The sequence below is a fragment of the Papio anubis genome, chromosome 8 (assembly GCF_008728515.1).
Source record: "Papio anubis isolate 15944 chromosome 8, Panubis1.0, whole genome shotgun sequence".
NCBI lineage: Eukaryota > Metazoa > Chordata > Mammalia > Primates > Cercopithecidae > Papio > Papio anubis.
The window spans coordinates 41365586-41390976 of record NC_044983.1 but is presented as its reverse complement, the minus strand read 5'-3'; the positions used below and the strand labels follow the sequence as shown (position 1 = coordinate 41390976).

Sequence of the window (25391 nt, the reverse complement as noted above, 5' to 3'; positions counted from 1 at the left end):
GTTGCCAGCAGAGTCACATGCAGCACAAAAGCAAAGCTGGAGTGCAGTGGTGCAATCATAGCTCACTGTAGCCTCTGAGGCCCGGGCTCAAGCGATCCTTCAACCTCAGCCTCCCAAGTAGCTGGTACCACAGGTTCATGCCACCATACCCAGCTAACTTAAAGTTATTTTTAGAGATGGGGTCTTGCTATGTTTCCCAGGCTGGTCTGGAACTCCTGGGCTCAAGCCATCCTCCTGCCTCAGCCTCCCAAAGTGTTGAGATTACAGGAGTGAGACACTGTGCCAGGCCAGCAAAATTTAAAGTTTGCCAATACTGTGTGTTGGTGATGATGTGAAGCAACAGTAATATAAACTGCTTGTTGGTAACACAATAACTTTAAGGAACAATCTGCTAATATCTAACTATATTGACGATACTCTTAGACAGAAATTCCATCAAGTTGTAAAACCTTCACACATGTATAGTAGAGGACCTGTACAATACTATTTATATGGCATTTCTTTTAATACAGGAAAAAAAGCTGAAACATCCTGTAGGACTCTTAACAGGAAAATGGGTAAATTTTGGTACAGAGACTAACTGAAATACTACACAGCAGTGGAAATGAATGTTATAAAGCTATACCTATTGCGATAAACAAATCTCACTGAGCAAAAGAAAAAAAATTTATATAAAGTTTTGGAACATGTCAAAATGCTATAACTTTTTAGGGATAAATATATATATGTAGCAAAAGTATAGAGAGACAAATGGGAATGAAAGCTGCAGCATGGAGGCTGCCTGTAATGAGGAGGGGGAGAGAATGTTTTATTGAAGCATGAATATTTACTGAACTATGCTTTTACATTTGTGTATTTCTTAAGTATTACATAATAAATAAATAAATAAAAATAAGTAAATAAAAATAAAAGTACCTGCTATGGAGAGTTTAAAGCTCTTTAAATACAAGATAAATATAAATAAATACAATAGGCCATGCATGGTGGCTCACAGTGGCTCACACCTGTAATCCTAGCACTTTGGAAGGCCGAGGCTGGTGGATCACTTGAGCTCAGGAGTTCAAGACCAGCCTGGGCAACACAGTGAAACCCCGTCTCTACCAAAATACAAAAAATTAGCCAGGTATGGCGGCATGCGTCTGTAGTCCCAGCTACTCGGGAGGCTGAGGCAGAAGAATTGCTTGAACCTGGGAGGTGGAGGTTGCAGTGAGCTAAGATCATGCCACTGCACTCCAGGCTGGGTGACAGAGTGAGACTTAGTCTCCTAAAAAAATAAATACAATAAAGAAAAGATAAAAAATAGAATACCATGAAAACAAGTCAGTAATTTTGGTAAGCTACATGCTATAACTGAGAGCTTGCCTGAAACCATCATCAAGATGCTGTGTTTCTTTTACCTGTCTCTTGTAGGTTTCAAGTTGACTTCGCGCTGCGTTGGCCTTTCTTAACTCTTCCTCTAGACTGACAGTGTTCTGCATATACACGGTATTCTTCTCTTCTAAGAGTTTAACCTGCCGCCTTAAATCACCAAGGTCTTCTAGCTTCTTTTTATAAGATTCTACTTGACCTTCTAGTTTAGACACTTTATCAGAAGAATGTCTAGAATTAGATGGGAAATTAAAAAATCAGAAACACATCCACACTTGTAAAGTTGTTTCAGTATTAAGAAGGATTGCCAGGAAACACACATCTAATGAAATAAGACAAAAGTGATTCCAGGTTAATTTTCTGCACAGGTTAAAATATATGACCTAAGTTACAATTACATGTTTAATGGAGAATAATAATTTAAGAAACCAAGCAGGAGAGGGCAGCCAGCAGAGTCACATGTGGCACAAAAGAAAAGTAAGTTTAACAGTGTCCAAATAATCTGGCAATTATCAGTGACGCCCGGAATAGCAGCTTCAGTGGGGCAGTGTGGGCAGATAGTAGGGTCGAGGAGAGAACGTCAGTTTTACCTTATGTAATCTAAGTTTGGTTCTGGTGGGAAGGAGAGAGTAATAACTCCCTCTCTTTTTAAGATTAAAGAGACCTAAATGTGCATGTGCATGTATGTGTACAAAGGAGAGAGATCCAAAAGGCAAAAGAAATGAGGATTGATGTAACACAGTCCCTGTGTAGGCCAGAAAGGTGGAGGTCCAGAGCACTGAAGAAGGAATTAGCCCTGAACAGGAGGAAGAATAACAGGTCTACACTCTCTAAAGAAAGGGTGGATGGGAACCCAGTGAAGTTTAGAGGTGCAGGAGACAAAAGACAGGGAGAGTCCAGCAGTTCATGGCCTCTTTCTTCCCTGCTATAGGAGACAAGGTCATCTATTGAGACTAAGCCATGGGAGGTGTGGGGGGAGGGCAGCCAGGGGAGTAGAATCCTGAAGAATCGGAATGGCTGTGAGTGAGACAATGAGCAGGGGGAGGGCGGGTCATTGGGAAGAACCCAGCTCAGAAGGAAGCCACCGACTGGCAGCAGCACAAAACTATCAATTACGCATTTCCCCTGTTCTCAGTATTCAAAGAGCAAAAGTAGAAAATGCAGATGGTTGAGATAATCAACAGAGGATAGGAGACTGTACAAGAAGAGGGGTGAAAAAATGAGGTGGCAGGGAGTGAGGCACCTCATGAGAGAACTGAAGGGATAACAACAAGGCCCAGCAAGAAAATGAGGCCTTGCGGGCGTGGCGAGAGAACAGTTCCAGAGCTGTACAAGTAAGAAGTGATAGTCAGAATTTCTATTTTACAAACACTTGTGTATCACTTAATTGCCAGACACTGTTGCAAGTGTTTACAAATATAAATTCACTCAATTCCTCATATAAACCTGAGGTAGGCGTGTGTAGTTTCCATTTTGCAGATGAGCAAACGGCCATACAGAGGTTGCATAAGCAGTAGACCTGGGATCTCAGCCCAGGTAGCCTGGCTCTTAAGCTTGCTAGATGCTCAGAAACCCTAGAGTTTCTAACACTAGAGCCAAACTCTGCTGGGCAGTGAAGGTGAAGGTGAGGTTTTTACCTCAGCACGTCGATCTCATCTTTCAGAGACTGAGCTTCATCTGCCAAAGTGGTCAGTTCATCATTCTGTTGCCGAAGTTCAGAGATCTCCTTTTCTAACTCTTCACAGCGTATTCGATAATCATCTTTGGCTGCTTCTAGTCTGTAACCAATACATAATAGATCAAGAAAGCACTATTTACTGCCTCCTCATTCTCCTTAGAACAGTAAAAGAAAAATATAAAGCATGAGAATAAAGCCTTCTTGAATATGTCTCCCATGTTAGTGGCCACAAGCTGCATTCTCAAATATTAACTGTCATAAAAATGGACTCCACTGTCCCAAGTCTTGGGAACGGTGACAACTGGTTACTATTTCCCTACCAGAAGGCAAGACAACATGCAATGCTTTTCAGAACTGCAGATACAATTTATTTAAGGGCTTTTAAAATTATAAAATTAACACATATGGTCTGGCACAGTGGCTTACAGTAATAAACCCATTATGTTAATAAAAACAACATACTGTTTACGAAAAATAACTATTTTCTAAAACAAAAAAGTGAGAAGAGTGGCACTGTTTTACATTTTTGTGATTCTATTATCTGTTTTAATAGAAGACAGTTGGGTTCTCATATTTGTTTCTACACTCATCTGTTGGTGACATGTTGTTTTTGGCTAAAGTATATGAAGAAAATCTAGCCTTGCAGACACATAGTTGGAAAACAGAGGGTCTTGCAGATTCTTCAAAATGGTCTCAGAGGACCTCCAGGAGCCTCGACCATTCTTTGAACTACTGATGTGGACCAAAGGGAATGGACTGTTTCTAAGGTTTCTAAGGAGCCTAAGAAAAGTTTATTACTTTTTCCTGTTAAGGTGAAAGAAAAAAAAAATCCAGAAACATTTCACTAAGGAATAACGAGAATAGTAGTTATGTTACCATACTCAGTTACTCAGTAAAGTAAAAATCTAATTGATGTTTAATTTCTCTGTTTTAACACTAGAAATCTATGGCTAGGTAAGAAACAAGTCATGATGCACTTTTTAGTAAACCGTAACAAAGTATTTTCTTCATACTCTTAATAAGTCTTTCAATTTTGTGCTTCTGTCTTATCTTGCAGAACATATTTTCCTTTTTCTTCTTTTTCCTTTCACCACCCAAAGGTCAAAGGGCCCTTCTTCCTTTCTTTTGGACTTTTCTTCCCACAGAATATGTCTGAAATACTGTTCCTTTAAATCTTGCCTGTCCTTTTAAATCAGCTCACCCCTTTAAATAAGCCTATTTCTATAAACACACACATACACACACACACATATATATAGATTTCTATAAGTCTATAAATCCATCTGTCTTTTAAAAATCCCTGCCTGCAACTTTTCATGGCATCTGGCTCTTCCCGAAGATGTGCTTATTTTGAAACCCCTAATCTGTGGTTTATGGTCTACTCTGACCATTACTTTTCCAAACAAAAGTCATTTCAGATTTTCAGTGAAATTTAATCTTTCTGGTGATCATGCCAACTCGCCTGCAGGCCGCTTCACAAATGTTCTTCCTCAGTCTTTCTTGAAAGTTTCCTCAGTCACCTTTGTTTCCCCAAGGGGCAGGTGTGGGGTGGAGGGCTGGTGTCTGATTTCTTCCTGTCACTCAGTTATTCTGGCATTCTGTCTTCAAGTAATAAGGAAGGTGGCGCTCTGATAGAACATTTCCTAGATGTGAAGTAGTTTCATGTTGTATGAGGAGATTCTGAGAAGTTGTTCATTATGGAGCCTCAATGGTCTACAGTTTCCCAGAAGTCCTAACATTATAATCTTTTTTTTTTTTTTTTTGAGACAGTCTCGTTCTGTTACCCAGGCTGGGGTGCAATGGCACGATCTCGGCTCACTGAAATCTCCACACCCCCAGTTCATGCAATTCTCATGTCAAGCCTCCCGAGTAGCTGGGATTACAGGCACCCGCCATCATGCCTGGCTAATTTTTGTATTTTTAGTAGAGACGGGGTTTCATCATGTTAGCCAGGGTGATTTTGAATCCCTGAACTCAAGCAATCAGCCTGCCTCAGCCTCCCAAAGTGCTGGGATTCCAGGCATGGGCCAATGTGCCTGGCCAATATATTCTTAACTTTAAATGACAGCTAACAAATTTTTAAAAATTAGATTTTAATGAGTTGTCTTTTACCTGAATGTTTCTTCTTGGAGCTGTTCTAATTGAGTCTGGAGCTGCAAATGCCTTCTTCCTGCTGGACTGTTAGGGTCTTCTATAGAATCAGATTGATTGAGTCTTTCCATTAATACCTGATTCTCTGCCAACAAACTACTTTTCTCTTCCTGCAATGCTGCAACCTGTTGGAATACAGGACGATGGCAGTTATTTCTTCTAATTACACTGGCATCAGCTCAATCACTTGTGAATTACCATTACAAATTAAAGCCTATATATATATTTTTTGAGGTGGAGTCTCGCTGTCACTCAGGCTGGAGTGCAGTGGCATGATCCCGGTTCACTGCAAGCTCCGCCTCCCAGGTTCATGTCATTTTCCTGCCTCAGCCTTCCGAGTAGCTGGGACTACAGGTGCCCACCACCATGCCTGGCTAACTTTTTGTGTTTTTAGTAAAGACATGGTTTCACCGTGTTAGCCAGAATGGTCTTGATCTTCTGACCTCATGATCCGCCTGCCTCGGCCTCCCAAAGTGCTGGGATTACAGGCGTGAACCACCACACCGGCCATTAAAGCCTATTTTTAAAGAAGTACAATCAATCTCCACTTAAAACATTTACATCATTTTGGAATACTGCACGTGCAGAGCAAGATATAAGAGTGACAATTCATTCCTACTTCATATTTGAAAAAACACCTCACCAGACAAGATACAGAGATGGCAAATAAGCACACTAATAAATAATCATTAGCTATCAAGGAAATGCAAATTAAAATCACAATATTATATAACTACACTCCCACTAGAATAAACAAAATTAAAAAGACTGACTGTACCAAATGTTGGCAAAGAAACTTGTGGTGAGAATATAACATGTTTCAAACACTTCGGAAAATAGTTTAGCAGTTTCTTAAATAATTAAACATGCAACGACCACATGACTGATTTAGCCATCCTACTCCTAGGTATTTACTCAAGAGAAATAAAAGCATATGCCCACACGAAGACTTAGGAAGAAAGTTCATAGCAGCTTCATTTGTGATGGAGGAAAACTGGAAACAACCCAAACATCTGCCAACAAGCAAATGACTGAATGATTTGCAGTATATCATATAGGTTGAACATCCCAAATCTAAAAATCCAAACTGAGAAATGCTTCAAAATCTGAATGTTTCTGAGCACCTACATGATACTCAAAAGAAGTGCTCATTCGAGCCATTTCAGCTTTTGGATTTTTGGATTTAGGACACTCAACCAGTAAGTATATAATGCAAATATCCCCAAATCCAAAAATATCACGAATTTCAGATATGGAATACTCAACCTCTATAAAAGAAAACTACTCAGCAATAAAAAATAATTAACAATTTACAGCTACAATATAGATGAATCTCAAAATAATGTAAGAAGTCAGACAAAAGGCCGGGCACCGTGGCTCACGCCTGTAATCCCAGTACTTTGGGAGGCCGAGGTGGGTGAACCACCTGAGGTCAGGAGTTCGAGACCAGCCTGGCCAACATGGTGAAACCCCATCTCTGCTAAAAATACAAAAATTAGCCGGGCATGGTGGCAAATGCCTGTAATCCCAGCTACTCAGGAGGCTGAGGCAAGAGAATCGCTTGAACCTGGGAAGCAGAGGTTGCAGCGAGCTAAGATCTTGCCATTGCACTCCAGCCTAGGGGACAAGAGCAAGACTTAGTCTCAAAAAAAAAAAAAAAAAAAAAAAAAAAAAAAAAAAAAAAAAAAAAAACACCATAAAAAAAGAAGTCAGACCAAAAAAAGTCAATATATATAGCAGAACTCCATTTTACACACAAACAACAGACAAAAAGAATCTAATTTTCAAAACATAAACATGGCTGGCATGGTGGCTCATGCCTGTAATCCTTGTACTTTGGGAGACCGAGGGAGGAGAATTACTTGAGCTAGGAGTTGGAGAACAGCCTGGGCAACACAGTGAGACCCTGTCTCCACAAAAAATAAAAAATTAGCTGGGTGTGGTGGTGAATGCCTGTGGTCCCCACTACTTGGGAGGTTGAGGCAGGAGGATTGCTCGAGTCCAAGAGGTCGAGGCTGCAGTGAGCCGTGATCACACCACTGCACTCCATCCTGGACGACAGAGCAAGACTCTGTTTCAAAAACAAAACAAAACAAAACAAAACAAAACAAAACAGGGCAGGTACAGTGGCTCATGCCTACAATCCAAGCACTTTGGGAGGCCAAGGTGGTACGACTGCTTGGGGCCAGGAGTTTGAGACCAGCCTGGTAGCATAACAAGATCCCATTCCCACCAAAAAAAAAAAACAAAAAAAACCCACAAAAATTTAGCCAAGCCTGGTGGTACGTGCCTGTGGCCCCAGCTATTTGGAAGGCTAAGGTGGGAGGATCACTTGAGCCCAAGAAGTTGATTGCACCAAGCTGTGATCATGCCACTGCACTTCACCCTAAATGACAGACAGAGCATGACCCTGTCTCAAAAAACAAAATGATGAGCCAGACGTGGTGGTTCACACTTGTAATCCCAGCACCTTGGGAGATGGAGGTGAGCAGATCACTGGAGCTCAGGAGTTCAAGACCAGCCTGGGCAATATGGCGAAACCCCAACTGTACAAAACATAAAAAAATTAGCTGGGCGTCATGGTGTGCACTTGTAATCCCTGCTACTCAGGAGGCTGTGGTGGGAAGATTGCTTTAGCCCAGGAGGCGGAGGTTGCAGTGAGCCAAGATTGCACCACTGCACTCCAGCATGGGTGACAGAGTGAGACCCTGTCTCAAAAAACAAAACGAAACATAAACATGATTATTTAAGAAAATAACAAAGCAAAGGGGCTTATAACGAACGAAAAGCTACAGTTTCCTATGGAGTTTTCCCACTCTCCAGAGAATAGTTTTTACTGTTCCTAATTTTACTGCTTTTGGTTGTTACTTTCCATATCTAAATAATGTTACACAATTATTTCTTGACTTATCAACCTTAGACATTATCTAGTGACTCTGTCCTCTGACATGTTTGATTACAGCAACTTGTGCCATTCCTTCCTACCATAAATATAGTTAATCACTATTCTCACTTCCTTCACTGATCACCTCTGCAACTTTAAACTACTTATTGATATTTCACTCAGTCACCCACCCACTCACTCATTCACTCACTCACCTACTATGAGCTAGGTATGGTATCCTTGCACTTTTCTAAGTGCAAGGGATATGGAGATGAAAAAAGGGAAGTTCTTACTCATGTGTTATATATTCGAAACAAATTATAAGTAAAAACAAATCATTGCACAAGAAAGTAAATTAATAAATACATGTAAAAACTAGAAATAAAAAGTGCTATGCAGTGCTATGCAGAGTGATATGGTTTGGATATTTATCCTCTCCAAATCTCATGTTGAAATGTAGTCCCGAATGTTGGAGGTGGGACCTGGTGGGAGATGTTTGGATCACAGCACTGGATCACTAATGAATGGCTTGGTAGTGTCCTCATAAGTGAGGGAATTCTTGCAAGACCTGGTTGTTTAAAAGTGTATGGCAACTTTCCACCCCTTGCTCCTGCTCTTGCCATGTGACACAGCTGCTTCCCCTTTGCCTTCTGCCATGATTGGAAGCTTCCTGAGGCCCTCACCAGAAGCAGATGCTGGAGCCATGCTGGAAAGCTTGCAGAACCGTGAGCCAATTAAACGTCTTTTTTCTTTATAAATTACCCAGCCTTGGGTATTTCTTTACAACAATACAGCCTAGTACACAGAGAATTAAAATAAGAACAACAAAAAAGACTGGTTGATTATTTGGGATTACTCAACATGGAAGGCCTTCCTGAAGAGACCTACCTTAGACCTACTTCAGTGCCTGATGCATTCCAGTGCCTGACATTTTATGACAAATAAATCAGGTGATTTTTGAGCTGAGGTTGGATGACAAGGAGCAGTTAGCCATGTAATGATTGTCTCCCTGTAGAAGTAGTTCTAGATGTCCTACTTGGTAAGATGAAAGCCATCATTTCTGGCTGTCCCTTTCCTTCATCACTCCTGTTTTACTTCTCAAACTCTGTCATTGGCATCTTAACTTTTACAATAATGTTTCTCTATAGGACAATTCTAAATGTTGAAAACCAATAAAGTTTACATTAAAGATTACATGCTTATGACTGTGTTGCTGTTTTCTCCACAGCAAAACATGCTATAGGGCTACCTCTTCTCTTCTCATAACCTCTCTGCAACACTATCATTCATTTTGCAATCTGTCCATACCTGAGATTGGCAAACTGTTCTGGTGTAAAGGACCATATTGTAAATGTTTTAGGCAAGTACTCCACTCTGTCATTGAAGCCTGAAAGGAGCCACAGACAATACATAAAGGAGCCATGATAAAACTGTATTTGTAAAAACAGAAAGCAAGCCGTAGTTTGCCAATCTCAGTATATAAATTTAATTTTATGTTACTAAAGATACTTATATTCTGCTTATAAAAATAATGTAATCTTATAACTCTTAGCATTTGTATATAAATTCTAAAATCTGAAATGCAATTAACAGCACTTACATTATGACTCTGTAAATATTATTTCCTAGATAACCCAACAAGTGTGATGTGATTACTTTCTTCAATATGCATCCAATGCAATGACCAACTCATATGCCTTTCAAAGCAAAATGCTTCTTCTATTACAAAAGTATTATGAACTCTACATATGCATAACCTAGCTTTAACAAGTACCAAAACATGGCCAACTATGTCTCCCATGTATGTCCCCCACTTTAGTCAAAGTAAATTCCAGACAAATAATCTTATTCTTGTCTGTTATTTGTGAAAGGTATTCTCAACTTTAATTATGCTCTTGAATTTTTTTGTTTTGACAATTCTACTTAAAATTTTTTTTTTTCGAGACATAGTCTTGCTCTGTCACCCAGGCTGGAGTGCAGTGGCACAATCTTGCTCACTGCAACCTCTGCCTCCCAGGTTCAAGCAATTCTCCTGCCTCAGTCTCCCAGGTAGCTGGGATTACAGGCGCCCGCCACCACACCCGGCTAATTTTTTGTATTTTAGTAGAGATGGGGTTTCACCATGTTGGCCAGGCTGGTCTCGAATTCTTGAGCTCAAGTGACCCCCCCACCTCAGCCTCTCAAAGTGCTGGGATTACAGGTGTAAGTCACTGCGCCCAGCCATTTTTTCCCTAAAAAAGAGTTGCGTTATAGTTAAGATGTACTATATGGCAGTACACAGCACATTTGGTGGTACTAACAGTGGTATGTTTCAAAGAGGCAGTGCACAGAACAAATTTCCTACCTGCATATCCAATTCATGGCATCTTTGAGCAATTTCTTCCTTTGCTGACAAAGCTTCATTTAGTTCCTCTGTAGTTTTCTTAAGCTGGTTAGAAACAAAGAGATAAACATTTTAATATGAAGTGGTAACAATTAATAATTTGTATGTTCAACACAGAATTAAAACATTTCCCCCCTTTCTTTCTTGAAGAGGGAAGGGTACAGGAGGAAATCAAGAATCCTGTGGAAGAGTACAAAGACAGCACTTTTAACTTTAAATTAATTTCTTTTACTCTGTCTTGTCTTTTCCGTCCTTTGAATTTGGCTCATTCCCCATATCAAGTTTTTTTATGCATCTTTTTTGATCTAGACTACCTGGTTCTTGGTAAGGATAATTCTTTAATAACTGAGAAATTTTACCTTCGTAAAATATGTATGTGCTAGAGGAATAGGGATTTTAATTGTTAGAATATGCAGCTAGAACATTTCAACACAAGTGTTTTAGTCATATTAAAACCTTATGCTGAGGGTGGGCGAAGGAGAGTCATATCAAAATCTTATGGAAGGGCAAGGGGAGGGATAGCATTAGGACAAATACCTAATGAGTGCAGGCCTTAAAACCTACATGATGGGTTGATAGGTACAGCAAACCACCATGGCACATGTATACCTATGCAACAGACCTGCACATTCTGCTCAGGTATCTCAGAACTTAAAGTTAAAAAAAAAAAAACTATCAAAAACTCTCGTGAAAAGAGTTAGAATATGATGAAAATTTGCATCTCCTGAGATTAAGAAAACAAAAATATTTCTGAAGGAAAAAATCTTATGTTAATTTGTGTAGCACCATTAAAAAATTTATTTACTGTCAACATAAACCAAACACTCCTGAGTTGTATCTCATTACTATATAAACTCTTTAAGTTAGCAAAAGTATGGAAAAAAATTGATTAAAAGAAAATTTTATTGTCTCTTCATTTCATGTGACCAAACCTCTGTGTAGTAGACAAAAAAAAAAAAAAAAAATTAAAGCTTGGGTGAAAATTGCAACATGTCCAAAGGTTTTTCTGCAAAACATTTTGAAACCATGGGGAGGGAGTGAAAGAAGACAAAGAAAACAAAGATTTCTATTCATGTATTGCTGAGATGTACAAAACAGCTTGAACACAGAACTTGACAGTGTAATTAACACTTCATTAAGAAGTGATATTTAGACCAGGCGCGGCGGCTCACGCCTGTAATCCCCGCACTTTGGGAGGCTGAGGCTGGTGGATCACAAGGTCAGGAGATCAAGACCATCCTGGCTAACATGGTGAAATCCCGTCTCTACTAAAAATAGAAAAAAAATTAGCTGGGCATGGAGGCAGGCACCTTTAGTCCCAGCTACTCGGGAGGCTGAGGCAGGAGAATGGTGAAAACCCAGGAGGCGAAGCTTGCAGTGAGCCGAGATAGTGCCACTGCACTCTAGCCTGGGCGACAGACTGAGACTCTGTCTCAAAAAAAAAAAAAAAAAAAAAGGAAGCGATATTTAAAAGTACAAAGTAACTTTTCTGTTAAAATCATAAAAATACATTGCAGGATTCCTTTAAAAATATAGTAGTTCTTCAGAGCATTTAATTATTCACTACTTCACAGAAATGAGGGGTGGGATCGAGAAGACATCTTCAACTGACAAAAGGAAATAAAAGGTAAGTATCTTTTGCATTAGATACAAATCATAAAAATAAATTCATGTCATTTTCCAGGAATCTGACATGTCATTTTTCAAGAAAATGACAACTGTATATTTCATTTTTCTAGCAAATGACATGAATTTATTCTTATGATTCATATAATCATAAGCTGTAACATCTATTGTGTTAAATGTGGCACATTGCTATCACTAACAGAAAAATAAAAATTCATGATTAGAAAACAGGAATCACAATAAACTAAAAAAATTAACCTATTTCAAAGTAGGTTATGCAATGGCACTTTAATTGCAAATGCATTTTATTACAAATTACAAACGTAATTATAAATGTGTAAATTCCATTAGTAAAATAGCTTATGTACTTAAAATTTTAGGTAAAATATAAAGAATTATACCAATATAATCCAAAAGCAATTTTAACCCATTCTTCTCATTAACATCTGAAGCTTATCCTTTTCAACCTTTTCATGAATAAAAACAATGTAAAATTATATACCTGGCGATCAAGGTCAACATAGGCATCATTTCCAGCAGAGACAGGAGATTCTTTACTCATCAGCTGAAATCAAGATTTAAATGACTATAACTATAAGACAAAAAAGACATTCTACATAAAATACTTAACATAAGAAGATTAATACCCAGCCACTATAGAAATATAAAAATTAAAATGAAAACACACATGTAAAACACTTTGCATTACATTAAAGCTTCTGAGTCTGGAACTTTTTTTGTCCCCACTCCAGAATAATGCCTTCATTTAAAATTAGAGGGCTGGGAGGCAGAGGAGGGCAGATTATGAGGTCAGGAGTTCAAGACCAGCCTGACCAACATGGTGAAACCCGTCTCTATTAAAAATACAAAAATTAGCCAGGCATGGTGGCGCCCACCGGTAATCCTAGCTACTCAGGAGGCTGAGGCAGGAGAATCACTTAAACCTGGGAGGCGGAGGTTACAGTGAGCCGAGATGGCACCACTGCACTCCAGCCTGGGTGACAGGGCAAGATTCCTCTCAAAAAAAAAAAAATAAATAAATAAATAAATAAATAAATAAATAAACAAATAAATAAAATTAGAGGGCTATCAGCACCATAAGACAGGGCAAGAGAAAAAGAAGTAAATAAAATAATAAATTGAATTAGAGATCTAAATCCTGACGCTCTTTTTCACTGCAAGCCTAGTAATAACAATTTAGTATTACTTATTCTTATCACAAAAACAAGTTATTAAAATTAAAATGTGGCTACATACTTAAAAATAGTGGCTTCTCACTAAAAACAGCAATACCATTTATTTCTAAAGAACAAATGTGGACAACATCAGTATTAGCAAAAATTACTGGCTAATGTTTAATGATAACACACACACACTGACGCCCTAACCCTTACGTTGCAAAGAGAGAAGATCCAGAGATCTTCTGGATCTCTGGGGAGAAGGGAACAGAATTCTGGTTATGACAACTGTCAGGGAGAGACTCAAATGGTCCCAGTCGCCTGTTGTTTCCTTCTTATATTCTGTTTTAAAGACAAAAGGGAGAGGGACAATCAGTAATGTGGGGATGTATAACTGGGTGTTGTGGTACACACCCTTTAGTTCCAGCAACTCGGGAGGCTGAGGTGGATGGAATGCTTGAGCCCAGGAGTTGGAGAATACAGTGAACTGTGATCACACCTGTGAATAGCCACTGCACTCTAGCCTGGGCGACGTACTGTTGAGATCTTGTGATTCCAGCAACAGCTCTCAATAAAAATCTAGGTATCCTACTTTGAGCACAACCATCTCTCATCGTAGGCCTCTCATTATATTTTATCTGTTCCTCAACATCAATAAGACTTCTGGGCCCCATCCCTCTGTACTTTCTCCTTGTCTTTCAGTCTTAGTCCACTGTTTCACTTTCTTCCTCACTTAGCTCAGACTTGATAGTGAATGTAGTTGATTTCTTCTGCTAACATTGTCTACCATTGTCCCCTCCCTATTTTCGATTCCTAGGTTCATCACTTGTTTAATCAATTATTTTCTCTAGATTTCATGTCTTTCTATGACTTCTGTCAATATTCTCTACTCTCCTCTGACCTCATTTTTTCTGTCAAAATCTCAATCCAAGATTAATCCAGCTACAACTGCCTATACGCTACCTACACCCTGACTGCTAAAGTCACCCCACGGTATAGATGGGGAACTGGTTCTAGGACTCAGGCATATATCAACATGCACACACACTCAAGTCCCACAGGCAGCCCTGCAGAACTTCCCTATGTGAAAAGCTGGTCTCTGTACATGTGAGTTTCACATCCTGCAAAGACAGTATATTCCATCTGTGTTTGGTTGTAAAAAAACCAAAAAAACAAAACTGCGCAAAAGTAGACCTGTGCAATCCAAACCTGCATAAAATAGACCCATGCTGTTTAAGGGTCAACTGTATTGAGAAGGTAAAAAAATTTAAAAACCACAAAACTGGTGTCATTATTAACAAAGTTTTCAATCTCAACTGGGGCTTCAATGCTACTCAAAAAGCATAGCTGTTTTCCCCAGCCAATAGCCTCATTTTCATCAGAGATTATTCCACACTGTTCCTGCTTCTCAAACCTCACCAACTCACCCACACTCATCATCAGACTATCTTGCCTTCAGATAAGAATTTCCAATACCCTAATTTACAAACTTAGTGACAGGCATGCCCACCCCTTCCTTTCTTCACTTCTGTTACAACACAAGGGCTCTTCTTCTCACCCAAGGCTAATCCCCAACTGTGCTTTCAACTCCATCTCTTCCAGCATCTCCTACGAGACTTATGCTTTGTGAGGCAAGAGACCATGTCTATCTTTTTCATGGTTGTATCCGTAGTGCTGACTACAGTGCTTGGTACATACTGGGTACTCAATAAGTATTTGCTAAATGAATATGCAAATAATAGACATATTAAAACTCTAATTGGGATTCTATTTTACATACAACTTTATATCTTGTTCTGGTCATTTGACATTTAAAATTTTTTCCTTCTGTTCTAAGATACCCTTTCACACATTTTTATCAACTATGTAATATTCCATCATATGGATGTACCACAATTGAAACACTAGCTTACCAATGGATATACATTGTTTTCACGTTTCTGCTAATATAGAATAGTTTGATAAACATTGTTGTGTCCAGTCTTGGTCTGAGTTTTTAAATAATTCCTTGGGATAGGTTCATAGAAAGTCACTGGTCACAGATTTAATTTAAAAAAATTCCTGGTTATAGATATACCACCTGTTATTATAGAAAAAATTTAAAATATAGAAAAGGGTAAAGAAAATTCGGGATAGGCTCATAGAAAGAAAGTCACTTGGTCACAGATTTAATTTTAAAAACATTCCTGGTTATACATATACCACCTGTTATTACAGAAAAATTTAAAAATATAGAAAAGGGTAACGAAAATTCAGCTATTTGGAGAGTTAACATTAAGTAAGTTTATTTGTTTTCCTTCATCTTAATTTTTAACAGAAATGGGATCATATTGTTCATGTGCTTTCTGTCTACCTTTTTAAACCTAGTATGAGTTTTCCCTTATGTCATTAAATATTTTTCAAAGATATGCTTCAATATCTATGCCAGTATATTGGTATACCATAATTTATTTATCCATTGTCCCACCGCTGGGTAGTTATTTCTAATGCTTTAGTACTAGTAAATAATACTGAAGCACACTATATTGAGGGGATATAGCATAATGTTTGTAGGTATGGGCTCTGCACTCAGACTGCTTAGACCTGAGTGCTATCTCAGTCACTACTTCCTGTGTGAACCTGAGCAAGTTATTCAAACTCTCTGTTTCTTTTTATAAAATGAACACAATAATATACACCTCATAGGATTGTAGTGAATTTTCCTTTATACTGTGATAAATATACATGACAAAAATTGCCATTTTAACCATTTTAAGTATAAATTTGGAGGCATTAATTGCAAGTGTACAAAAATTTAATGGGCTAACAAATGGAAATTGCTTAGTCACAGCCCAATCAAATGCTTGTTATGACCATTATTATGTATCTTTGTATTTTACTTTTTATTTCTGAGATGGAGTCTCGAACTATCACCCAGGCTGGAGTGCAGTGGCGCAATCTCGGCTCACTACAACCTCCACCTCCCGGGTTCAAGCCATTCTCCAGCCTCCCGAGTAGCTGGGATTACAGGTATGTGCCACCACGCCCGGCTAATATTTGTATTTTGAGTAGAGACGGAGTTTCACTATGTTGGCCAGGCTGGTCTTGAACTCCTGACCTCGTGATCCACCCGCCTCGACCTCCCAAAGTGTTGGGATTTACAGGTGTCAGCCACCGCGCCTGGCCATATTTTACATTTTTTTTTTTTTTTTTAGGATAAATTCCTAAAAGTGGAATTACAGGATCAACTACAGTAAAGCAGAATGGTTGGCGGTCCTCTTATTCTTTTCCCTGCTCTTGCTTAGTAACAGAAGCCTGGAATTTTGGTTGGGTCCATGACTATCTAGAATAAGGACCCCATTTCCCAGACTCCCCCATGTGGCTAGGTGGGTAATATCTGGCTAACAGGAGTGAGAATTCCTGCAAATTTACTTGCAGGAGGTGGATAAACCTTTCCTCAATCCTTTCTGCTGGCTGGAAATACAAACGTGAAAGCCAGCACTGAACCACTAGCTGGGAATCACGTATTAAGAACGGCACAGCAGCAAGATGGAAGAAAGCTGGGTTCCTGATGACTATAGAGCCTCCACACCAACCCAGGACCACTTGAGAACAAATTAAACTCATATCTTGGTTGGGTAACTATAGTTTGGTATTTTAACATGACCAATCTAATCTTATATAAAAGGGGATAACATTTTTAAAAGATTACACCAGTTTGCATTCCTGCCATCTGGTGCTGACTGCTAAACTAATGAACTCGTTAAAAGCTTTGCTGGGTAATAAAGAATTTCCCCAGAGATAGGAGTTGTCTTTGCTATTCGCAGTGGGCCCCTAGATAGTTTAAGCTAACGAGATGACTCCAGATAGGAGTTGGCCACTCCAGAAAGACCAATCATGTGATCAGAAGGCTGGGGCTTTGTTATCGGCCTGACCTCTGGGAAACAAAGGAGGCTGAAAATTGATTTGGACATCATGGTCACTGATTGAATCAAACATACAGATGTAATGAAACTCCAACAAAGATTCTGGATATAAAGGCTCAGGTAAGCTTCTCTGGTTGGCAATACTCTGCATATTGCTACCATGGGGTGGGGGACAAAAGAAACTGCATTTGGGACCTTCCCTGACCTCACCCTATGCATTTTCTGGTTTAACAGAAACTTAATCCAGAAATGCATTTAATTTTATTTATATACATTTGCTGTAATAAAGCTGTTATCCTTCCTGACTTCTGTTAGTTGTTCCAGTAAATTACAGAATGCGTGGAGATAGTGGGAATCCTTGAATTTGTAGGCAGTTGGTCAGATGGCAGGGTGGACTGGAGACCCCTGAGCCTGGAGCTGGTGTCTGAACTGTGGGCAGTCTGTAGACAGTGATACCTTTAAATCTGTGAAGTTTGGCCTAACTTTGGGTAGTTGGTGTCAAAAGTCATTGGAAGATTTTTTAAGCACAACTTCATCTTAATTTGCATTTAATTGAATATTTTTCATGTTTTTCTTTTGTATTTTTTACTTTTTTTTTTTTTTTTTGAGATGGAGTCTCACTCTGTCACCAGGCTGGAGGACAGTGGTGTGATCTCAGCTCATTCCAACCTCCGCCTCCTAGGTTCAAGCGACTTTCCTGCCTCAGCCTCCCGAGTAGCTGGGACTACAGGCATGTGCCACCACACCCAGATAATTTTTGTATTTTTAGTAGAGACGAGGTTTTACCATGTTGGCCAGGATGGTCTCAAACTCTTGACCTTGTGATCCGCCCGCCTTGGCCTCCCAAACTGCTGGGATTACAGGTGTGAGGCCATCGCACCCGGCCTGTCTTTTGTATTTTTCAATGTTAGGTGCATATTCGTGTCCTGCATACACTTTGTGATTTCCCTTAAGGGTTTCTTCCACTGCTTTTATGATTAAAAACATTCTCACATCCTGAACTTGACCAGCTATTAATCTCTATTTTATTTTTACTTTTACAGTTTTAGGTTTTACATTTAAAACGTAAATATTCATGTAGAAATTGCTTTGGGAATGGCTGGAGGTGAAGATTCATTTTCTACCAAACAGGAAACCACTAGTTAAGTGTGAGGAAGACTGCTGGTTTAAGAGATATTATTTGGCCAGGCGCCATGGCTCACGCCTGTAATCCTAGCACTTTGGGAGGTTGGGGAGGGTGGATCACCTAAGGTTCAGGAGTTCGAGACCAGCCTGACCAATATGGTGAAACCCTGTCTCTATTAAAAATACAAAAACTAGCCAGGCATGGTGGCATGTGCCTGTAGTTCCAGCTACTCAGGAGGCTGAGACAGGAGAATTGCTTAAACATGGGTGGCAGAGGTTGCAGTGAGCCAAGATCACGCCATTACACTCCAGCCTGGACAACAGAGTAAGACTCGGTCAAATAAATAAATAATAGATATTATTTATTATTAGCTTTAGGAATTAGTCTATTACTATTTCATTAAGGGCACTTTAAAAAATTAGGAACAGCTGGCTGGGCATGGTGGCTCACACCTGTAATCCCAGCACTTTGGGAGGCCAAGACGGGCAGATCACGAGGTCAGGAGATCGAGACCATTCTGGCTAACACGGTGAAACCCCATCTTTACTAAAAATACAAAAAATTAGCCAGGCATGGTGGCACACACCTGTAGTCCCAGCTACTCGGGAGGCTGAGGCAGGAGAATCACTTGAACCCAGGAGGCAGAAGTTGCAGTAAGCCTAGATCGCACCACTGCACTCTAGCCTGGGTGACAGAGTGAGACTCCGTCTCAAAAAAAAAAAAAAATTTTAGAAATAGTTATATCTATATCTGCAAAATAAATGTTTAAGATTTAAATAAAATTGGAAAATTTAAATGAGTATGATTTTTTAGAACAAAACCAAGAAAAGTTATATCATAAATGCAAAGTAAAAACTCTTTAAAAATGAGGAAAATCTCTTTCAAATTTTTCTACTTGTATTATTTATACTCACGTTCACTGCTTTAATTTTTCATAAACTATAAGCATGAAGCTCCAACATACCTCTTGAATGGCTGTCATGACAACATGTTGAACAGATTCCTCCATCATCATAATGGCTTGGATGTACTCTGAAAACAAGAACAACCTGGAATGTCACTGTTCAAGTTAAACATGGTCAAGGCAGCTAAGGCTCATACTTCATAAATCCTTATAAGTCGTTCCCCTGTGTTTTGATTCTTCGTAGGAATCCCACATACACCATTAAATGTATTGGTAAAGTCCGAAAATCACACTATTTATCTTTCCTTAAGATCTTTTCTTTCCCTTTCAACATTCCTTCTAAAGTTGAGGCTACAGCTACAGGTCACGAGAATGGAATATTGGCATGAGTACGTGCCAATGTAAAACGATGAAATGGTAAAGCCTGAAACCAGGATGGAAAAAACTCCATATTTTTTTTTTTCTAAAATCTAAAAATTACCTTTCACATTACTCTTTGCTATAGAGTTAAAAAAAAAACCTGAATTCTGTGCTTTATGTGACATCAACGTGCTGCATTAATTTCTGTCTTAATATTTCCTTTTTTTTTTTTGAGATGGAATCTCACTCTGTCGCCAAGCTGGAGTACAGTGGTGCAATCTTGCCTCACTGCAACCTCTGCCTCCCGGGTTCACTCAATTCTCCTGCCTCAGCCTCCCAAGTAGCTGGGACTACAGGCGTGTGCCACCACGCCCAACTAATTTTTGTATTTTTAGTAGAGACCTGGTTTCACCATGTTGGCCAGGATGGTCTCGATCTCTTGACCTCATGATCCGCCCGCCTCGGTCTCCTAAAGTGCTGGGATTACAGGTGTGAGCCACCGTGCCCAGCTTGCTTTAATATTTTCTTCAACAGCAAATAAAAAAAATGAAACTGAGAGCTGCTTAGGACAAAGAATTGAGATGAATTTAACATACAAATTGATACCATAGTTAAACAAATATTGTATAATCCCAGGCTTTAAAATAATTATTGACTGGTCTAAGGGTAGTGAGTTATCACAATTGACTGTTCACGGTTACAGATGAACTCCTTGTTCTACTACTTCCCCCTTCTCACTAAGGCACTTGAACAGTCAAACACAAAAAATAAAATGATCCACACCTCCAATAAGCTAAAGCAGCAACTTCATCAAATTCATCCTCACTACTGCCAAAAAATAGAAAGACCTCTTTGTTATTAGTAATGACAAACTTGAAAATAATTTCTTGCCTTCTAAAAAAGCCCCGGAAGCAGTTTTCATTTCTGAATCCAACAATGGATTACAAAAGTAATATTAAGGATAAAAAGGCAATAGCCCAGGTGGACTCCAACAAATACGGTAAATATGTTGCAGTAAGAAACACGTAAAAGAGTAAAGTAATTAGGAAATTTTAGGCTCAACGTACCTCTCCAACCCCATACATCCAAACAACGTACAGAATAAAACCTCACTCCTTGAGGGGTCTTACCATGAAAGGCCCCTCAAGAGTATTTTAGATAAGTTTCAAAGTACTCTTTTGACAAGAGATTCATGTAGTTGAAATGACAATTGTAATCCTCTACCCAATAGAGGATTTAAAATAAATGAGGTATTTTTACAATACTATTAAATTATGACTTCTGGTTAATGCTAAAGCTTTAGTTTATCAGAAACATGTTTTTAAGGAAGTATTGTCCTAAGGCTACTTGTACCCAATCAATTGTTTGGTTGTAAGTACAAACATACATAACACGACTAAATCATAGGCATTGTTCTTAGGCCAACAATAGGAATATCATAACTTAATCGCTATTTAGTAAAAAAAGAATTCCTTTAGTCTGAGCTCAATTTTTAGTTTTGTTTTCTTAATGAGAATCACCCTATGAGTGTTGGAATACAGAAAGGGAGATTTTAGATGCTCTGTTCAAAAGTATCGAACACAGAATTCAAAGGCTATGAAGAAACCAGCACAGGTAGGATGATTAAACAGCTCTAAAAGTGACACTGTGAACATGGAAGAGAAGCAGCAGCGGCACTGATAATGGGGAAGGAGAATTTAATGACAGCCTGTTGAAAGTGAAGGAAATAACAGTGGACTCAAGGGGTGAAGGGTTAGTAGGTGTGAGAGGGGAAGCGTTAGTTAAGAAGCGGTGTTGCCACGTCAAGGCCCTTCCCCGCGAACACCGTAAAATGCTAAATGATAAAATGATGATGAGAACTAAATTACAGTACAGTTTTTTAAATAAAAAAATTTATGAATCTTTAAAAGTCCAAAATACAAATGATATGATATTACTAGGTGTGTGTCTATGAGGCAATGCTGGAGAATGAGGTGTGCTATGTGAGGCAGCTTATCCTGAAGGCTTCACTGTCTAAAATTCACAGCATAGTTTATCACAGGGAATATTAAGTTTAAATGTGGAAGAAACATGAGTTTTTGTCCTTGTCTAGCCTATCACAGGTAGGAAGTAATGGGCAAGTCACATAACACTTACGAGTCCCAGCTTCCTGGTCTGTAAAAAGCATTTTTAGGTACCAGACAGAAGGAAGATAATAAATAACAATTATTATTAGTGTGTCTTCTACTACTAATCTTTGTTTTTCAAATTTACCACCATTTTATTTGCCCCAATTTGAGAAGTAAGATAGCCAAGACAAATGTGCACTGAGTCAACATCCCTAACAGATGCTCCTCACTTCTTCTAATTAGGAAACACATTTAAACATAAGCCCCTTTTAATCTGTACAGTGTTTTATGGAGTACAAAGCACACACACACACACAATTTCATTCACTCCTCATGTCAACCAGCTTTTACATCCTTATTGTGCAGACAAAGACACAGGTTAAGTATCTCATCCCAAGTGAGTCAGGTAGTAAACAGCAGAACTGCTTTAGTGAGTTTTATGTTATATACCATAAATATGCAGTGACAGCTAATATTTAACCACTCAGACACTCATGTACTTGATTCATAGCACTCTACTGTGTTCCTGAGAGCAGAGGATGTCCTGAATCTAGACAAATGAGATGTTAAAATTTTGTTCAATAAGTTTCCATTATTTACACAATTTTGGGGGGAAACTCAATCTAGGTGTTCCTACAGAAAATTTGTTCTGAGTGAGAACTTCAAAAAGTATTATAATTGACTATCTTCTTTCCCATTGGAATATGCATATAGGTAACATCTCTGTCTTTTCCTAGTCCTATTCTGTAGTAAATATAATTAGCTGACTCTCAACAGTTATGCACTTCCAAAGACCCCTACATATTAAGGAGAATTCCAGAAGTCAATGAATTTCCTAAAGGGATACATAAGAAGTTATTATCTGATATTAATCAACTTTAATTAAATAATTTCTATTCCTACCTTAAAATCAAAGCATCTACTCAGAGATTTAATGTCTCAAATCTTACGTATCTAATCTCCTAATCTATGACAGAAAACCTGTTAGACACTTCAGGAATATACATAGATCACAATTTCAGAAAATTCCATATTTAATTCTTGAGTTAAACTGAATAAGCAAACTAAAATTTACCGTAAGAAAATGGTGGCTGGGCGTGGTGGCTCACGCCTGTAATCCCAGCACTCTGTGAGGCCGAGGCAGGCGGATCATGAAGTCAGGAGTTCGAGACCAGCCTAACCAACATGGTGAAACCCCGTCTCCACTAAAAATACAAAAATTAGCCAGGCGTGGTGGTGTGTGCACCTGTAATCCCAGCTACTCAGGAGGCTGAGGCAGGAGAATTGCTTGAACCTCGGAGGCAGAGGTTGCAGTGGGCCGAGATCACACCACTGCACTCCAGCCTGGGTGACAGACTGAGAATCTGTCCCCCGCCCCGCCCAAAAAAAAAGAAAGAAAGAAAACGGTATGACAAAATAGGAATGGGGCTAGAGAGAAATACATTGTTTTAAAAAATACTGAATTAGAGACCAATAAAATTAGTCATAGCTTCAAGAAAATAATGCTGTCTATTATTAAACATACCACGGAACACCAAAAAAGTACAAACAACAAGTTAATAGAAATCTGCTTTGCACTACAAGGGGTAAAGGGTGCGGAAACAAGAAAAAAACCTTTGGGCTCAAAAAAAAAATCCATCATCTTCAACATAAGTGATAGTTACATACTGTGCTGTCATCACTTATAATAGCCCCTATCTCCTGCCTAATTTTCCTTCATCCTTTTCTCACTATACCCCAATTATAGTTTGGCGGGTTTTCTAATTCCTCAGAGATAACCTAGGTCTTTCCTACATTCAGTTTCTACTATTTACATTACTCTTAACCCACTGTCTTCCACAGTTTTACTTAAATAACTTCCCTGACCCCAAACCCAGGCTATCTCCCTTTAAGCTGTAGCTGCAGAACACTCGCCTCTGCGCTCACCATACAGGTTATCTGTGGCATTATTTAATGTCCTTCCACTCAAGTTCCTCCAGGGCAAGCACTTGTCTGTTCTGTCTAACACTGTGTTCCTAGCCCCTAATGTAATGTATAAGTTCAATATTTGTGAAATAAATTGAATATAGAAGAAAAAATGAATTTAAGGTAAAATTGATCTACTTTATTGCATAAATTTGAACTGCAGCTTTTAGAAAACAAGTGATTTCTATGCAAATCAGTAGTTGTCAATAGAGGAAAAAAGCTATTTAAGATTAGATAAGCACTTTGGAAGAACTATAAAAAGATATTAATTACATTATTATCTATATATCAAGACTGGTCTTCAAGTAGCTTCAACAAAGTGCAAATCTGTCAACTTGGACTTGCTGTACACATAAAACTATATTTAATTAACAAAATCTGTGAATTAAAAGTTAACTTACTGAGAATAGCCTTCTCTAATTCTACTTTAGTGGTTTTACTAATTTACATTCCATTTATTGATAAAATAAATATAATCATTGCACACCACCTAATGACATTTAAAAAACTGTGGCTACTGCCGGGCGCGGTAGCTCACGCCTGTAATCCCAGCACTTTGGGAGGCCGAGGTGGGTGGATCATGAGGTCAGGAGATCGAGGCCATCCTGGCTAACACAGTGAAACCCCGTCTCTACTGAAAATATAAAAAATTAGCCGGGCGTGGTGGCGGGCGCCTGTAGTCCCAGCTACTCTGGAGGCTGAGGCAGGAGAACGGCATGAAACTGGGAGGCAGAGCTTGCAGTGAGCTGAGACCACGCCACTGAACTCCAGCCTGGGCAACAGAGCGAGACTCCGTCTCAAAAAAAAAAAAAACCAAAAAACAAACAAACAAACAAAAAAATTGTGGCTACCTGAAAATTCACAAAAACACACAATAAAACAATTGAACAAAAATGTTTTAAAATACTATATATAGGCTGGGGTGGTGGCCCATGCCTGCAATCCTAGTGCTTTGGGAGTCTGAGGTGCATGAAGTCAGGAGTTCGAGACCAGCCTGACCAACATGATTAAACGCTGTTTCTACTAAAAATACAAAACATTAGCCAGGCATGACGGTGCACATCTGTAATCCCAGCTACTCAAGAGGCTGAGGCAGGAGAATCGCTTGAATCCAGGAGGCAGAGGTTGCAGTGAGCTGAGATCATGAAACTGCACTCCAGCCTGGGCAACAGAGCAAGACTCCGTCTCGAAAAAATAAAATAAAATAGAATAAAATATTATATGTAAAACTTATAATGTGTTCACGTTTCCTAGTAATAACTAATGTTTTGTGAACCACTACTATGTGCAAGACACTGTACTGTTCTACATACACGATCTTATTTAGTTTCCACAATAACCTTAGGAGGTAGGTACTATATTGAATCTCTATTTTACTAAAAAACTAAAATACAGAGATTAAGTGATCTACTCAATGTCCTTCAGATTGTCTGCAAGAGGTGGAAACGAGTGGAAATTCACGGGTTGAGGCACACTGCAGCTCACGCTCTTAATCTTGTACTTCAATGTAATAATAATGATATAATATATTGGGTCATTACAGCTCTGGGAGCTTAAAATGGGGTATTTTAGATTGCAATACAAAGGACATGGGAAAAAATAAAAGACAGTTTTCAGATTTACATGCTTAGCGAGAAATTTTTCTAGCAGTGATAGATAATTTATTTTATTATTTTTTTCTGAGAAAAAGTCTCGATCTGTCGCCCAGGCTAAAGTGCAGTGGCGCGATCTTGGCTCACTGCAACCTCCACCTCC

At 38.9% G+C, this 25391-nt stretch overlaps 1 protein-coding gene across 4 annotated transcripts in view; it reads right to left on the bottom strand.

The window, feature by feature from the left end:
- The window catches only part of HOOK3 (hook microtubule tethering protein 3), a 126435-nt gene that overhangs the window by 50106 nt on the left and 50938 nt on the right, over positions 1–25391 (bottom strand). For all 4 annotated transcript variants that reach the window (XM_031669529.1, XM_031669528.1, XM_031669531.1 and 1 more), the window contains exons 6-11: positions 19264–19331; positions 12593–12655; positions 10426–10509; positions 5159–5322; positions 3006–3146; positions 1398–1599 (exon numbers count right to left, since the gene is read on the bottom strand). In XM_031669529.1, the coding sequence (XP_031525389.1) occupies positions 1398–1599; positions 3006–3146; positions 5159–5322; positions 10426–10509; positions 12593–12655; positions 19264–19331 (722 nt within the window). The remainder of the gene's footprint in view (positions 1–1397; positions 1600–3005; positions 3147–5158; positions 5323–10425; positions 10510–12592; positions 12656–19263; positions 19332–25391) is intronic.